Genomic DNA, 17,197 nt, shown 5'->3' on the forward strand with positions numbered 1-17,197 from the left:
AACTTTCAGCAGTTCTAAGTGGCAGGAGAACAGGAAAATCTTCTGATTACCTTCACTGCCAAATTATTTAAATGTATCTGTTGTAGTTGATTCTGTACCGACGACGTCCCCCCTTTCAACACTAGAGCATCAGGTACGATTTACAAAGGTAAGGCAGCAGATCTGGCTTCATAAAGCTTCACTTCTGACTGGTTCACATTTTCCCTCCCTTAGTATATATGGGAAATTTTCCCTTACTCTACGATTACTTGCAATATTATTTTTCTGATCTCTCTCCCTTCCTCCCCACACCTCCTGCAAAGAAAGATCCTCATATTGTAAAGTTAAACAAGAACAAAAGAAGCATAACCAATATTGCTGTTTGGTGTTGCTAATTATGTAAGAAAATTCAACCGAAGATATTTTCCCATGTTGGTTTTATTGCTTTTTTTTGTGTTGCAATTTAGAATATTTAGCTTCTTTAAACCAATTGCATACATTTTGGAAACATTCACAAATTGTTGAAGTTTTTATTAAATCTCATCTATAGTGACATTACTAGGTCAAAAAAAAATTTTTAGGTGTCTGAGAGACTGAGGAGACTGTTTTTCACTTGATTCAAATTTTGTTTCCAGGTGTTTAGAGTGTCATACAATTGCTGCCATTGCTGCTTTCCAAAAGTCCGATGTGTGCTGTGACTAGAGAAGTAAAACAAAATTGGAAGATGATTACTAGATGCCATGCCCACCTAATAATTCTTTTGTAGCATTACTTTACTCTCACGAGTGAACAGGAAAATTTTCTCTATATAAAAGGGCTTCTCTTTATCAGTTAAAGAATTCTGTAGCCTTCCCAAATATTTAAAGCAACAACAGCCATTAGTATTCTTGTCACTATTAGGTCATTAAATGAAATGTGCTGGAAAATAGGACTCTTTCATTAAATAAGCTAATCACATTCAGTGTGAGCTTTAATAAAATTATGATAAATAGCAACTATTTAACTACCAGCAACTGATAGGAACAATAGCTTGCTTCTAGTTAAAATATTCTACAAATGTACGTGAAATAATTAGAACACACTAAGTTCTGCAAAATGCTATGAAGAATTAAGTCTTACCTGACAACTACTTTCCTCTGTGTCTGATCTATTTTGCAGTATACCATCTTTGTCTTTACAGCTGCAAAAAAGCAATGCTGGTTTGAGCAATATTTTCAAGATAGTGCAAAGGTATTAAACCACATAAGACCTGTTCAAAATTAGATCAATACAAACATAAAAACACAGCAGTTCACTTAATATTGTTTTGCTGTTGGTTTTAACAGTCTAGTAGGCAGAAAAGCAAAATGATGTAACAAGATGAAGGTCATGCATGAATCCTAGTGTTTGGCACCAATCTATTAAAGCAATATCCTGTACAGTTTTTATTAACTTCTCTCCCCTACAAACACATCCTGTTTTAATGACAGCAAACAAAACCAGATGACAAATTAAACCTGCAAACAATTTATTAGTTCTATAAAGAATTATATGAAATACAGTTCCCGTCACCGAAAAAACAAACACTGTTTAGAAGACAACTGTTAGGCATCTCTTTAAGGATGAGGTTTCACAGACTACATCTTGTAACAAACACAGAAATCAAAAACGAGTATTCTTCTGAATACTTAACATTAGTTTAGAAGACTATTAAAGGAATTGTTCATTAGCATTGTGTAAGGTACGGTATGACAGTTCTTACCATCAATAACAAATGCTTCTACATCATCAACTCCAATCTGAAGTTCCTGTTGCATCGTGTCAAATGATATTTCTTTATTCTCTACAGCCATTCCCATGAAAGTGAGTAGCCTCATTTTTGCCATATTGTGTTCATGCAACAAGCCTGTGTAAAAGCGTTGATGGTTTATGGATATGAATTATAATTCAGTAATGCATTAAATTGTTTTTAATGTTATTTTTACGTATATGTGCTTCCAATAATTTAAAATTTATTTCACATCAAAATATTCCACCTGTCCTTATCAACATTTTTTGAGGTAAAACGTTAATTCCTGCACCTTCCTTGTGCTTTGCTAAAATAACTACTGTAGTTGTGAATTCATCAAGACTCAGTCATTGTCACGAAAAGGTAATAAATATCTACAAAAATTTTTTAGAGAGTAAAAACATCACCTTAACAGAATTTTAGGTGGGGAGGGTGCAGTTGAATGTTTCAGTTGCGTCTTTTGGAAGAACAGCAATGCAACAGTACATGGAAAACACGTGACTTGTAATGTCAAAGCCTCCTTACAGCCTCACTGCTCATTCTCATGTAGTTGCTTGAAAATAAACCCCTCTCAGTCGTGGTTTAGCAATATAACATTTTTGTACAGAAGAATGTGTTCTGGCACCAAATTAACTGTTCATACCACAGTAAAAAAGCATGGCTGAGTCACGTGTATGCTTACAGCATCTAGCATGGCAAAAAAAGTGCTCTTCAGGAATAGAGGAAGAGATATGAAAAGTTAGATTAGGTCTTTCACATGGTTGTGTGAATGGCAACACGACGACTTGAGCCAAGCGCTTGCGCATCTAGCTCAGAGACTGTCTTCCTGAAAAAAAGTCTAGGGCAACAAAGTTGAGACATGCAGATGGACCCAGGCATTTCTTAACCCGAGTTCTGTGAGGCACCAAATAAGATTCAGTGGTAGTTTCTTTAAAATGAATGTCAATCGTTTTGTTTTGGAATGACATTATAAACATTCATGTTGCTTCAGTAAATACTGAAGTTTGGAATTTATAACATCCATACACTAACAGGAAAGCACATTAGTGCAGGACATCATGTTGTGTTAATTACCTATAATTATGATGCAGGCTCCCTATTTGGCACTGATTCAACAAAAACGCGATCACCATAATTCAGATGAATGAGGAGCACCAGCAACTATACCTAACTGGGCTTAATGGAACTCTACAAGCATCAAAAAAATCAATTAGCACACATTAACCCTAATTAACAAATGCAAATGAGATACTGATTAACTTTCCGAAAAAGACTGCTGATAATACCAGATTAACTGTGGACATGTTAGGGCGATTCAGTTGACACAGATAATGCTACTGCTGGCCTAAGTTGTCAGCATTAATAAAACAACAAATTGTAACAAACTGATGCCACCTGTAGGAGCCTTCCTCACTGCACAGCTTTCATAGACTGGTTTCAGGAGGTCCTCATCCAGGAAAAGCTGGAGCTAAAGCTGATGCTGTACTGTCACTGAAATCCTATTACTAATATCCTTTATTTTAAAGCTCAATATCTTGGCAAGTTATTAAAAAACCCACAAAAATCTTTAAAGCATGGTTAAAAATCTATTTACTTTGGGGAACAGATCACAGGTGTTCTGAAGAATTTCTGAATGCCTCATCTAGTAATTGTAGTGTTTTCTATACCAATCTGCCCTAGTTTTTCAAAGGCATGGCTGACACACTCAGACCACGTTCCTCGCATCCTGGTCTGCGCTGCCTCAGAACCTCTACCCTGTCCACTGCTCAAAGACATCCCCATTTCCTGAGTATACCTGAAAGCCGGTGAGAGATCAAGATAACCGGAAGACTGTCTTTCAAAACAGTTACACAGATATTTAAGGATTTTACTAATAATATGTGAATCTGTGGACAAATAACTAACAGATAAGCCATTATCAATACATAAAAACAATTACAATAAAGAACCACTTTCCCCTAAGAAAAAAAGCATAAGATGTCTGCACAACTCATGTTCAAATACACAGGACAAAAGGCATGCTTATGCTATATACACCTTTACAAACTACCAAAAACTTACTGCTAATTTTAGCCACGAAAAATCACATGGATATTTCCATCATTTTAATACCCGAAGTACCAGCATTTTAAAGCTTTGAGGGTAATTATTCTCAGAATTATACCACACTCCATTAAACAAAATAATGCATGCGTTAAAAGGCTGCATTAAACTCTGTTTAAGCAAAACCGTGCCTTTCCTCAAATGCATTCAGCCAGTGTTCAGGTGTCATTTCAAAATCAAAGTTATAAAAAAAAAAATCTGATTTTTATGGAAACATTTATTCATTACCAATATGTCAGAACCTTAATGCAGTAATAAAAAAATCTGCATCATTGAGCAATTTCTGCATTGTCACTGACCCCTGTCCTAAAAAGCTGGAATATAAAAAACGTAATTTTAATGCATGCAATAGCTTATGAACCAGTGCTCCTTTGAAACAGTCAATTACACATCAACGGGGGAGTGTCAAAGTGTTAATTACTACTCCTTTTTTCCACAGTGTGTAAATAAAGAGGGTGCTGACATTAACATTCCATCACACTGCTTCATGTGATGAAACAAATTAACTGGGACAGAGTGTGGCTTGCTAGGTCTAATGCATCAGCACATGCAGACACACACTCACACTATTTGCATGTTTTATCTTGCCATTCAGGAGAAGTATTTGCTGTTAAAAAGTTGTTAATCATAAAAAAAAAATTGTACCATATTTATACAAGCTGCTGGCTTACTCGCTCAAGTTGTGATCTCTGGCCTAGCCTAGAGTGTCAGTGCGTTAAAACTCCCCTCCCGATAGGTTTAAGAGAATAGAAGTGGGGAAAATCACAGTTCTCTTCCAAACCCATCAACCAGCTTGTCCTAGTAGAACAAAGCACAGTTAGGTGGTCCCTTTACGATCCAACAGTGGTGTCAGAGCCTACAAACTCTAATCCCGTCTTAAAAATTCCTATTAAATTTCCTTGGCTTCACTATATGGGTCCTAACTGAAGCCCTTTGTGGTTTCCGTATCTTAAGCCACAGAAGTAGTCAGAAACATAGTGATCTGAAAACTTACCAAGGGAGTCAATGAAGTCTTTGTTGTTCTGATAAAACTTGACATAGGATGCTAGTTTAGCACTTACAAAAATTGTCAAAAGCTAGAAGATGGAAAACAAATATAAGAACAGTTTAAATATTATCTACATTTCCCCTCCCTGCAGACTGGACAGATACATATAAATATATGTATCAGCTATATATATATAGGTATTGAACAGAAAAATTAACCATTAAGAGCTAAAATTCTGTTTTCTGTCAATAGCTGAGGGCAATCTGTGCTGAGCTTACGGCCTCTTCTCAGACTTTAGAGGCACTTTTGCTGCAGAACTCGTGAGGGCAGGACTTGTAACTCTGAGTTTCTGAAATTTCTAAAGGGAAACATTTCACATGTAATGTTTTAATTTTCTAATTCTAAAAGCATTAAAAGAAACAGTACATTGCAGCTCAATATTACTGACATAGATTACTATTCATTTTAGAACACACTTATAAAACAAGGTACTCCACAGATATCAAACCATCTTGCTAAAACCAAAGTTACTTACATCATGAATAAGTTCTCCTTCCAAAAATTTGACTGGTTTTAAGGCAAGAAGATGGTCAAAGAGAAAGGTATTTGGATCCTTCAATGCTCGTACAATACATCTAATTAGAAAAGGAAAATGCTTATTTTTACAGCAATACACATTTTTATGAGTAAGTGCAACTCAGTTTGCTGTTCTTTGCTTTCTAGGAAACACCCAAAGGTATTCAACTATTCTTAAATGTAAGACACGTCGCATTCCAATTTTAATCTTCATTTTACAGATGGAAAAAACAAGGAAGAGAAAGCAGTAAGTGATTTGCTCAGTATAACAAATGAAATTTGCCAGGTGGTAAGACTACAGATCACCCTACCTTTTCCATCTATGCATTTATTTCCAGCCAAACCTTCATTCCTAGAGGTATTTTAACTGTCGTCCTAAAATTTCACAGAATTAAGTTGTTTAGGAAGATTAATTGCACTTGAATACGTGACACAAAACAGAGAAAACCCCAACACCAAACACTGCAAGACCTACGATTTATCAGTTGCAGCTCCAGACTATAAACAGACCTAAAGTGTTTCTAGACCTGTAGATGAAAGCTTTTGTGCAGCGGCACATTAGAAGACTGAGCGCTACACTCGCTCTGATGGCCTAGACCACGACCCTGCCACGTAACATACACCCAGAAGAACCCAAGGTTTGCACAGATGCAGCAATCGATAAACCCTCAGTGGACGTGTTCTTTCAGATGTAAAAGGCCTCAGATTGCTGTAGGGCAGTCACTGAAGTTTTCATTTATGCACAGACACTTTAATTTTCAAAATGAGTCATCCTGATTTTCCTGCATACTCAAGTATAAACAATTCCCTTGAGAACTGTTGGTTGCACACACCTGGCAGAACTACATGACTTACTAAAAATCTAATTCCTAAGAAGAATCATGATAGGTAGAATGGCAAAATACAAGCTTTTCCTCATTTTGCCCAGTGGGGAAAATACACTGTTAAGAATCTATTACTTCCAGCTTGTCCAACAAGTAAGTTTATTTCTGTGCAGTTCACATCCTTAGTACTTGATCATAGAAAAGATGGCAAGAATTTCTTTCAAGAGCAAGTGCTATTTGAAAAGAACCCTCAAAGTCAGAGAATCAAAAAATCAGTAAGCAAAAAATCTGAAATAAAGGACGCCAATTCAAATCTGATTGCATGGTTGTTGTAAATGATGTCCTTCCCCAAGGCTGTTCTCTCTCTCAGCCGTGACCAGGAGTACACCTGTGCACTTGCACAGTGGCCTAAACCTTACCCTGCCTAGGAACAAACTTACCACAGGCTGCACAGCTCAACCCTTGACCAGGTCAGCATGCTATAGAGAAGAGGCAGAGGAAGGGCCCTCACCTGCCAGGCCATTCGATACTCTTTGTAGTAAGGCGATCAACATCATTTAGCAATTGAGAAAAAGCTACTTTTAAGGAAAGCGGGATGTCAGTATTACCTGTGAGCATCAACTCTAGCCTGGGAAGCATTGTCCTCTGTGTAACTTCCCAGTAGTTCCACCATTACTTTTGCTGCAGTGTCACTATAGAAGAAAAATAAAGTTACCTCAGGATTGCTGAAAAAATAATTCAAACAAGACACTCAAATATTTAAATAATTCCATTTTGATGTTATAGGTCAAATTAAATTACACTTGAAAAAGATGTAGATGATCCATTTTAATTCTAGTGAGGAGAACAAATTAACTAGATGTATTCTTTCAATTCTTGTTCTACAAAATGTTTATCTTCACCCTTCATTTCATTCTCTTAAATTGATAAATTGTCTGCTGGCTATGGAAAAAGCTTTCTGCGCTAGGAACAGCTTTATATGGTTCACTAGAATGCTCTTCTTATGCACATCTGGATTTAATCACTGCAGAATAAGTAGCACTGCAAAGTTTATTTCAAATGTAAAATGGCATATCTTAAAGAATATTTATGGTCAGGAAAGTCACTGTAAAAAAGCTGCCTTTTCTTCTTTCACAGATTCTTCAAGCGTTGAGATTGAGAGCTGCTCATTTTACTGATGAAGTTAAGCAGTCAGCAATTAGATAGGCTGAGGCTGCTGTGAAGCAAGTAGCATCCAACATTGCTGTGACAGACAGCCTTTAGAAAAGCAACTCATTCTAAGAAATCGGAGTAAACCTACACCTTGTCTACCCAGATTATTTTGTAAACAACGTTACCGCAGACCAGCTGTGAGACCATCACTGTGTCATTTTAACAAATTTTTATTTATTTTCACGTAACAGTTCTTACTGCTAGTGAGGCCAGCAACTACTGATGCTTTTTACAAAATTTCCAGCAAAAATATACACACTGAATATGCTGTGACACAAAAATCCATTTCCTATTTCTCTTGGAATTCTTGTTAACTATGAGAAGGCTGTGACAGTTCTTCCATGCAGAGAATAGCTTTTGCTGATGCCATCTTACTACTTCCTCTGAACAGGATAGGGTGTGGGTATAGATACAACCAAACCTCGACAATGAGAGTGTGTGCTTTGCAGAAAGCTCTCATGCACATACAGACTGGCAACTGCTTTACTGAGAGGTGCTTTCTCAGTGGACGGGAGGAAGGTTGGACACAACTCTCCAGAGTACAGTGAGTTATAATGTAAAGCTAAGCTCTTCCTTCAAAGTAGCTCAATTCCAGGCACAGCAAATTTCCCCACATGGTCTGACTGACCTACAACACTTCCTTAAAAGAAAAAACTGTGCAAGAATAAAGTTTCAATTTGCTTTAACTGCTTAAGTTAATGGCATAAATCGCACAGAGGAGGAACAAGCCGACACAACGCTCCCTACATACTGTACCGCGATACGGGTTTAGCTGGTATCAAAGCACAGGCCTGAATGGTTTTTGTAGTACAGCGGCACTATCTTTGTACAGGTGTTTATTTTAAATCTCACAGTACTGCTATTTGACCACTTCTCTATAGGGTGAAGTTTTGTGCTCCTAAAGAATTTACCAGATCTCATAGATGTGCAGTACAAATACTAAAACGTCATGGGCAGCAAGCAACACCATTTACCTGAGCAAAGAGAGTTTGTGCTCAAGGCAGGGGAATTTTCTATAGGTCACAGCCGGTATTCCAGAACTCTGTTCAGGGGTGTAAACTTGAATGAAACATTTGCTTTAAGAATCCAGCATTAAGGAGGTCAGCTTATGTTTTGTTATGGCAACTAATTCTGGTGTGTGGAGGAACTGATAGCTCTGTGTCAGTGAAGCAAAATTAATTTAGACAGCTTTATATATTAGAGAACTATTCGCATGTGAATCAGTCTATGACAGACTATGATTTTTGCACTGGTGAAATTTTATCAACACTAGATCTTTTAGTGAAGACAAAGCACCAGTTTAATACAGGACTGATACTATATAGACATTCAAATAAGGGGCTCAGCTGGTGTGCTATTCAATCTAACTATACAAGTCCCCTTATTTAATATAAACTTCCAGCAGTTTTCCTTATACACTTCAGAACTCTTACAGATTTCTGGAACTTTTCCTTTCCTCCCCCTTCCCTTCAGAGCAAAAATTGAAAACTACAAACTTAACTAATTTCAAACAGTATTTGCTATCCCATAAACACTTTTTTCTTTTTTTTTTTATTTTATTTTTTTGAAGGGGGAAGAGTGGAATCTTTCACCTGTATTTCTAGGAAATATCAGAATGCCACAAGACAATTCCGTGCAAACTCTCTGTGCTAAATTCTTGTGAGCCTCAGCAAATACAGCAGACCTTTTTATCTTATTCATTCTATTCAGTGTCAGATTACTACCGTAAATTACGATGTTTAAAGCAGTAATACAGATCACTATTTTACCAAAGCTCATTGCTTAATGTGTATCTCACCTAAGATGCAAATTGAACATTTTTTCTAGCAAGACAGCTTGCACAAGTACTCTTGGCTCCACTTGCCAGTCTAGATGCGTAACTTGACAAAAAGCCAGTGAGAATTGAAGAGCGGTGGTAGGTAAAAGGAAGAAAAAAAATACAGAGTATTCAGAGACTTGGTAAGATGTTGGAATCAAGTCCCTTTACATTACATGATATTAAATGGCATTAAAATTAAATGAAACAATTATTTTGCAGATGCCTGACATGCTGAGCTTTTTGCTACAGGTATTAATAACCAGACTTGCCAGACCTGTCTGAATGTAAACCTGGTCAGGACTAATCCCACTCTGAATCCTGCCACGCCAATGGCAGAGACCAGCTGTAAGCTGGCACCTGGCACAATATTCAGGGCCTCACAGCAGGACTCAACTCTCTGGCTCCATGCAGGCCATGCAAATCTGTAAAACTCCACCTATAACTAGAAAAGGAAACAGGTTGGTTACCTTGCAGTTTCATACCAACACAGCTAGGAAAATGCTGAAGACTAAAGCAGCTCAGGAACAAAACTCTACTGCAGAACCTTTATGGCAGGGAGCACAAGCAGCAGAGAAAGTACCTCATCTCCTGCAAAGTTCAGCTACCAAATACAGCTCTCAGAAACAAGCTGCATCAGCCATCTGTTTTCCAGCCACCACCACCAATTTTTCTTCAGTTGATCATGGGAAAGATAAAATCCCTCTTCAAAGAGATCAAGATGATTTTTATCATCAGAAAGAAGAAACTTCAACTAGAAAGTGACTGGAAAAGATTTGATAAAACAAGCTTTCACTTCTCACTGCAGGAAAAGGAACACCACAGAGAGCATCTGCATGATCTACTTTGCATGAGCTACCAGTATGTTCACTTCCAAGTTACTGGGGAGAAGTCTATTAGCCATGAGGAACCATCTCTTCTGCCACACTGAGTGAAGGTGAAACATAGAACAAAGAAAAAAAAAAAAATCATCTTCAATGATATATTCTCTTCCCTTGATTATAAATCCACACAGTAACTGAGGTATGATTTTTATGACTCATTTTTCAGTTCCCACTTATCTTCCCATACTGCTCAATAGAGCAACATTCCTGAGTCCTAAAGCTGGAATGCTGCTGTGAGTTTCCCATACTATTGCAAATACTGCCCACTGATCCAGGAGAGTGAACCAGGTCAAAGGTGCTGGGGTCACTTCTTGTTTTCTTTTCTGAAGAGAAGTGTAAGCGCTCTGAAAAATTGCTCTGTTCAGTGCAAAGCTTGTTGCAACAGATGGTAAGGACACTGAGTGCAGGAGTAATATATTACAGGGTCTGTGGAAGTTTTTAATGCCTAACTTAAAAATACCACCTATTATTAGGAAGCAAAAACCATTTGGTAGCAAGGGTACTGGTAGCACTGGAAACAAAAATTAGAAGTTTAATCCACAGATTTGGTAACAAGACTAGCTAATAATAGTTAGCTATTAAGTGTGGGAATTAAGCTAGTTAAAATCTGTCAATAAATCAATAAGGTGAGAAGTTTTAAAAGAGTAGGAGCATTACAGAGTACCAATGGAATATACCTGAAACAAAGTAAGCACTAAGCCACATATAAGATCTCTGATGACCATTTCTGAAATTATTTTGACCCTCTGAGATCCATCATCCAGTACTATCAATGCAAAAGCATTTTAATGTTAGTAACAGGAAAAGGAATTCCCAATCATGTTGTAGCTCACAGTGTAACTACTCCACAAGGATTAATCATCCCTAAATTGAAGTTAGCTAAAAATGATCCTGCTATGCTGATGCAACATTTCCAGGCTACAATTTCACCAGGCCAGAATAAGCTAACTCTCCTGCCAGAAGAAACTCTCCTCCTCCTTTGACAGCCCCATACTTGCCTTTTTTTTTTGCCTGGCAAGGTCACCCCCCTAGTCCAATCCACCGTGCAGTTGCACAAATGCCTACACCAGCACAAGCACACCCAGGTACTGGTAGCTGGAGGGGACAGCACAGGAATGGGGGGCACAGGACAGAATCACTTTCTTCTGCAGCAGTACAAGGTTATGCAAACGTAGAAAATGCAAGTGCAGTTCTGCTACCAGTGTAGGTCAGCAGTGCAGAGGTCCTGGTGCTGCCTCACTATGAAAATTTAAAACAAAACAAAACAAAAACCCTTAGAAACTAACTCAGAAAACAGAGTGAAAGGCAAGGGCGGGGAGATGCAACGCACACACACCCCACACGCATTCCAAACTACAGCAGGGACAGTCTAGATAGGCTGAAACTGTTGTGGAACTACATGCTGAAACTACTTCTGGATACCAGCCCATCTCAATAGCCCTGGCCGAGACAGCCAATATACCATATCACATCTGTAAGATAAACTGATGACAGCTCTCAGTTAAGACTTGCATTAATTTACAGGCACGATACACAGAGGATTACTTTACATGCCAGAAGACACTGGTCTGCCAAGTTTGTTAGATCAAAGATGCTTCTTATGATCCAGGATAATAATTTTAAATGGCCAAGCAGGTATTCTGTGGACATTAATTTCCACAACTAGCAGAAAGCTCTGTCCTAAAGGTAATGTTTACACAAAAAGACTGATTCTGTTAACTGTGATTGATAAGCCTCCCCACATCATTAAATAAGAGATAGCACTACCATGCACTAAAATGTCAAAAGTGAAATTAAATAATAAACTTGGCATAATGCTACAATGCTCAAAGATTAATATTTATAGAAAGGAATAGTTTTATTTTGGGAGTCTGTGGTTTGCAGCTAATTCACCACTAACATTCCAATACTTGGAAACACCAGTTTAATGTAAGAATGCTTAAAAACATAGCAAGAAAAAAAAAACCAGGTATATTTGGATTGAATTATCAGTACAGATTAATTTTAAAAGTGCTGTGAGGAATACCTTCCCTACAGATCACTTACAATACATCAACTTAAAATAGACTGTCTACTCCTTGTCTTTTGTACCTTTTTTTGCAGTCTACTAGGACATCGTACAGCAGCCTCAGAAGAGTGTGCTTTTTCTCTGTGCCCAGGTTCCAGTCAGAAATCCATTTTCGGACCTAGGTAGAATAGAAGTGAAAAAGAAGCATTGGCAAAAAGACTAAAATAAAACAAAACATTTCATTTTCTCTCAAGCAGAAAAGGATTGAAAAGATCTTGCACAGAGAGTTCTCCTTTGGGTCCTCTGACTCTCAGGCTCCCCAAGCAGAACCTGGAAGTTTTCCCATGAGAAGCCAAAAGTCCGTGCTCTCCATGTTATTTCCTAAATAAGGATGAGTGATTCTAATACACTCTGATTCTAGAGCAAGGGGTGAGAACTTGATGCCTCACTCCTGATCAAAGCTTCTCACTTTCATTACTATCACAGGAATCAAACAGACACACCTAACTCCGTTCAGCATCAGAAACGGAAAATAAACAGCAGCCTGATTTAAATTCTGTAGACAGACCCTTAAAAGATTAGAAGTTCTGTATTCTGCATTTCTTATTTCACTAGGCTCTGGCAATTTGTAACAGGGAGAGACAGCCTGTGTCAACTTTGACTAGTACTTAGTGAGATGCAGCACAGTTAATGCAAAGCTGTAACTTGAAGCACCATATGAATTACCTGATCTAGTTCAGTTGGAATGTACTGGATGGCACCACATGACGAGGCCACTTTAAGAAGGCTGCAGTACACTGTGTACCTCACAGGAGTGTTCTTATCCATGCCGTGGAAGAGGTTGCTCAGTCTAAACCACAAAAAAATGAGTTAAAGAGGTTTCAGAAAACATTACTGGAGTGCACGGAAACATTTCTATTAAGATGTGTGCTAGTACACACAAAGCACCTGGTGGCACCTTACGTCTGCAATGAACTGTAACAGCTTCCAATTTTGTAACAGTTTTCAGCAAAGCCGCCGAAAACTCTATGCATTTTAATTTTGTAATACCCAAGCAAAGAAAGTATATTGGTACTTCTGTTTTACGATAGGGAAAAAGAAGGTAAAAAAGAGTGCTTCCTGCAACAGATACATATCTTGACAGACACGCCGTGCTTTGAACTAAACACAAACCAATGCAAGATATCGTTGTCTCACTTTCCTCTGTGCCATACTTACAGCTGCAATCTAAGAGATGGGCGCTCTCCTTCCCGAAATTTTACTAACTTCTCACACAGGTTTTCAATCAGTGCTTCTTGTTTGTCAGGTTCCAGGATAAGAAGCAAAGAAACTACGCTGTTCATTACGCTCTCAACATCTGCACAAAACAAAACGTGCAGCTGTTTAGAACCGCAAGCAGCAATCAGCCGTAGCTATTTAGTGCTGGAGAGCTACTTCTGGCATGAATGATTATTTTGTATCAGCAAGAATTGTACAAGAAAGAAAATGCCAAGATAACCAATCTGGATATTCATCACAATATATCAGAGATTTGGCTCATGTCGTCTTTCATCAACACACCTCCATGTAAAGCAAGAACTGCCACTCTTAAGGCCAAACCAGAATTTGGAATTTGGTATGACGCTTGCTCTGAGTTCTCTCTTCACACATAACAGAAGTAGGAGGAAGTTCAGATTTTGGGCTTAAAAAACCCAGTGGCTTCCTCCTGCACATCCAGACAGCTGCCCCACAGTTCTGAAGTGAGAAGAGTAACGCCTTGTGCTCAAGTACAGTAAAATATTTCACCAGCAGCACATGGGAAACTCAGACCACAGGGAAAATGCCTACAAGAACAAAGTATATTCAAAAGCCTCCTCAGCTCCTGTTTTAAGTGTGGCGCTACATCCTTTCTAAACAGGCCCAGACAGGTTTTGTGTGTTCCTTTCAGAGTCTGCCCAAATGTCAGCTATGCAAAGAATAAGAAAAAAATTCATTACATATGGAAGATATTATTTATTCCCCAAGATTACACCTGAACATCAAAAAGCAGAACAATAAGCTTCTCCACTATTTCATGCTCGTTTGCCTACAGTAGAAGGCAACATGAAAAATAATCTTAAGTACTCCTTTGTAGATGAACCATACATTCTTTCAAACAACACATATTACTCATATTAGCAATCGATTATTTACATTTAAAAGTTCTAAATGGAATTTTCATATTGGCACAGAGCACAGCAGGCACAGAAAGATCATTTAAGGCAACTGCAGCATTACCAGTGTCACTAAAAACATATTAGTGCAGTGGCTAAGGACCTACGGCCCCAACTCAATGAGAGTTACTGACTACTGAAAGTCCTAGTGTTTTCACACAATATTAATCAATTAATATTTAGACCTGAAAACTTCCATTTACAGGTGTCTAGTCTTAATTTTTGTTGATCTGCAGCATCACAGCCATTAACTGACAGTCTTATTTTTATCATACTTTTTTTTTCAGAGGGAAAACCTGTTTTATATATAACTTGCTGTGCCCTCATTAATTAGCACAGTCTAGCTCGATTTCTGACTTCTTTAAAGGGTGATGGATGCTTGGAGAAGGGAGGGGTAGAGTACATCCAGATTTTACGTGGTCATGATGGAAATAAGCGCTTTCAGTTTTATAAGGATGCATGCGATAACATGCAAGCCATGCAACGTACCTCTAAATTCTGCAACTGTCACTGTTTAAAAACACTGATGGCTATACATTTAGCAAAACTGACAAGACTTAAAGATGCAAACCTTTGTCATCCTCTTTCAGGCAGACATCACAAACTTCAATAATCTGTGCCAAGTCCACGTGAAGTCCACCTTCAGCGTTTTCTTCAGAGATTTCCGCTCCTTTGGATTTCAGGTAAGCTCGAAGTTCTGCAGCCTTAAAAAACCCCAATACACACAATACAAGACACTTGTGGACAGTGAAGTCAAAGTAATTTAAATCTCCTACAGAGTTTTGTTCTGCAACCACTCCTCCGCCTGTGCCACCCACTCTCACCAGCTCTTGCTTCTCCTTACTGCCCTGTAGCCTACAATGCTCCTTATCCCACACTTCAGCATCTGACCCAAATATTATCAACTCAGCACACATGCTGCGGCTGGTTCACCATCAGCTCAAGAGATCCACACAACTGTTGAGCTTTCTCACAGCAGGAACATGTCACTTACAGCCGCTGGCTGGAGGAGAGCAGGCCTAGTGAGTTTTTGTGAAAAAGATGCTTTCTTCTCATGCATTTTTATTATCTTTTACTCCCTTTGAAAACTTCAGGCTAAACAATAAAACTATTCAGTTGCTCCTTCACCAGAAAAGAAAAGGGGTATAAACAAAACCACCTTAGAGAAAGCAGAACTTACAGTCTTTGCACAAGTTAAAGACAGTTCCCAACATAACCCTATGACCTGCCCTGTCTTGTTAGGATTTGAGCCTACACCAGGAAAATACCTTTTCCCTAGTGACTGGCCTACGCGTTACCTTTAGAATCCATGGTTTCGGCAGCAGAACCATAACCCTTAGAGACCACACAACTTTTGGCAGGGGGGAACTCTGGCCAGGACGCTGCTGTAATTTACACCAAGTTCAGTGTCAAATCATTATGGTACCTAAGACACAACCTATGTATCACACAGCCACATGACATGTCATATGTGTCATACAGGCATACTCTAGAACCCTTTACTGTACTGGAGATGTTTCAGACCAACTGCTTGATAGGGATTTACTGGACATTACAGCAAGCGGAAACAGGACCGGAGGCTAGCAGCTGTATGCATTTCTTGCAGACTTCCAACTGCGTATATATACACCGCTTAAAGGACGCTGGGAACAACAAACCCTGAAATTCAAAAGCAAAACGAAGAAGTAGCTCAAAGGCAGCGGCCACAGCTCCCACCTTGTAATGCCGCGAATCCTGCAAAACCAAGGCGCGTTAGTAACGCTCCCGTCCGCACCCCGACTAGCTCCCCTCTCCGAAAATAAAGAAGGCGCAGCTGAGGAGAGATGAAAACGAAGCACTGGGGAGGTGAAGAACTTTGAAGAGGATACCGCAAACATAGGTTTATCTTTCAGTTTCCAGATGCTTTAACTCTCCCGTTAAACCTCCCGATGAAACACCTCACACAGGCTTGCGGAGAGCCGGGCGGGCCCACGACGGGCAGGCTGCCTCCGGCCGGGCGGGTACCGGCACCCGCGGCCCCGCCAAGGGGACGGGACGGAGCCCCGCTCCGCCGGGCCCACCGCCCCGGACCAGCCCCCACTCCCGGGGATCGCCTCCCCGGGGCCCCGCCGCGCGCCGGCCGCTAACCTGATCCTCCTCCGTGATGTCGATAAAAGCCGGGACGCTCATGGCGGCGGAGGCTCCCGCGGCTGGGCCGAGCACGCCGCCCGCACCGGAAAGGCAGAGCGGCTTCCGGCGGCGCGCGCTTCCGCTTCCCCGCGCGCGGGGCGGGGCCGGCTGCGGCCGCTGGCCGCGAGGGGCGGGGCGGGGCCGGGCCGGGCCGGGCCGGACCGGACCGTGAGGGGCGGGAACGGCAAGAGGCGCTGCCGCCGGCGTCACTGGTTACCCCCGGTCCCCTTCCCGGCCGCTCAGGAGGGTGCGTCCCTCCAGCCCGACCCGGCACCCCCTGGTCCTTCCTCAGGCGTTGCCGGGCGGCGGCGGGCCGTGCCCGGGGGCGGCTCGGCTCGGCTCGGCTCGGCGCTGCCCAGGGCGAGGGAGGGGGGAGCAGCTGCCCACCTTCAGCCAGGGGTTCCCAGGTGCGCCGGTGCCTGTGTGCGAGAGGACCGTTGCCACCTGGAAAGAATGAGGTGGTTTTTTTTCTCTTTCCGCCCTAAAAGAAATTTTCTACTTTTCCCCTCTTAAGAGTTTAAGTTCTTACCTACTCTTTCTGCTGGAAGACTTCAAATAGTAGACTTAGTTTAGGTATGTTGGGAGCAAAACCCAGTCAGAGGTAGGAGTTCCTAACCAGGTGCCAGTAACCTGTTGCTTATGTTGTCTTAATAAATACCACCTTAGCTCATGCTCCAG

General features: G+C 40.3%; 2 protein-coding genes across 3 annotated transcripts in view; one reads left to right on the forward strand and one right to left on the reverse strand.

The window, feature by feature from the left end:
- WT1 (WT1 transcription factor) overlaps positions 1-17,197 on the forward strand; it is a 125,149-nt gene that overhangs the window by 15,237 nt on the left and 92,715 nt on the right. The gene's annotated exons all lie outside the window — the stretch shown is intronic.
- On the reverse strand, positions 400-16,614 carry EIF3M (eukaryotic translation initiation factor 3 subunit M). Of its 2 annotated transcripts, none has more exons than XM_075094913.1 (11): positions 16,478-16,614; positions 14,922-15,054; positions 13,377-13,515; positions 12,885-13,008; positions 12,242-12,336; positions 6,847-6,930; positions 5,374-5,473; positions 4,845-4,926; positions 1,721-1,864; positions 1,099-1,159; positions 400-677 (listed from the first exon to the last, which is right to left on the reverse strand). In XM_075094913.1, exons 1-11 carry the CDS (start codon positions 16,517-16,519, stop codon positions 557-559), a joined length of 1,125 nt encoding a protein of 374 aa, XP_074951014.1. In that variant the 5' UTR covers positions 16,520-16,614; the 3' UTR covers positions 400-556. The 2 variants fall into 2 exon arrangements, with proteins under 2 accessions (XP_074951014.1, XP_074951015.1); XM_075094914.1 differs by lacking the exon at positions 16,478-16,614 and adding an exon at positions 16,067-16,368.

The sequence above is a fragment of the Phalacrocorax aristotelis genome, chromosome 5, assembly GCF_949628215.1.
Source record: "Phalacrocorax aristotelis chromosome 5, bGulAri2.1, whole genome shotgun sequence".
NCBI lineage: Eukaryota > Metazoa > Chordata > Aves > Suliformes > Phalacrocoracidae > Phalacrocorax > Phalacrocorax aristotelis.

Coding starts and splice junctions, on each gene's coding strand:
- EIF3M (XM_075094913.1), bottom strand. CDS start 16,519: ATGAGCGTCCCGGCTTTTATCGACATCACGGAGGAGGATCAG. Junction 13,516..14,921: donor CCTGAAAGAGGATGACAAAG/GTTTGCATCTTT, acceptor TGTTTTGTGCAG/ATGTTGAGAGCGTAATGAAC. Junction 5,474..6,846: donor GCTAGAGTTGATGCTCACAG/GTAATACTGACA, acceptor TTTTCTAATTAG/ATGTATTGTACGAGCATTGA.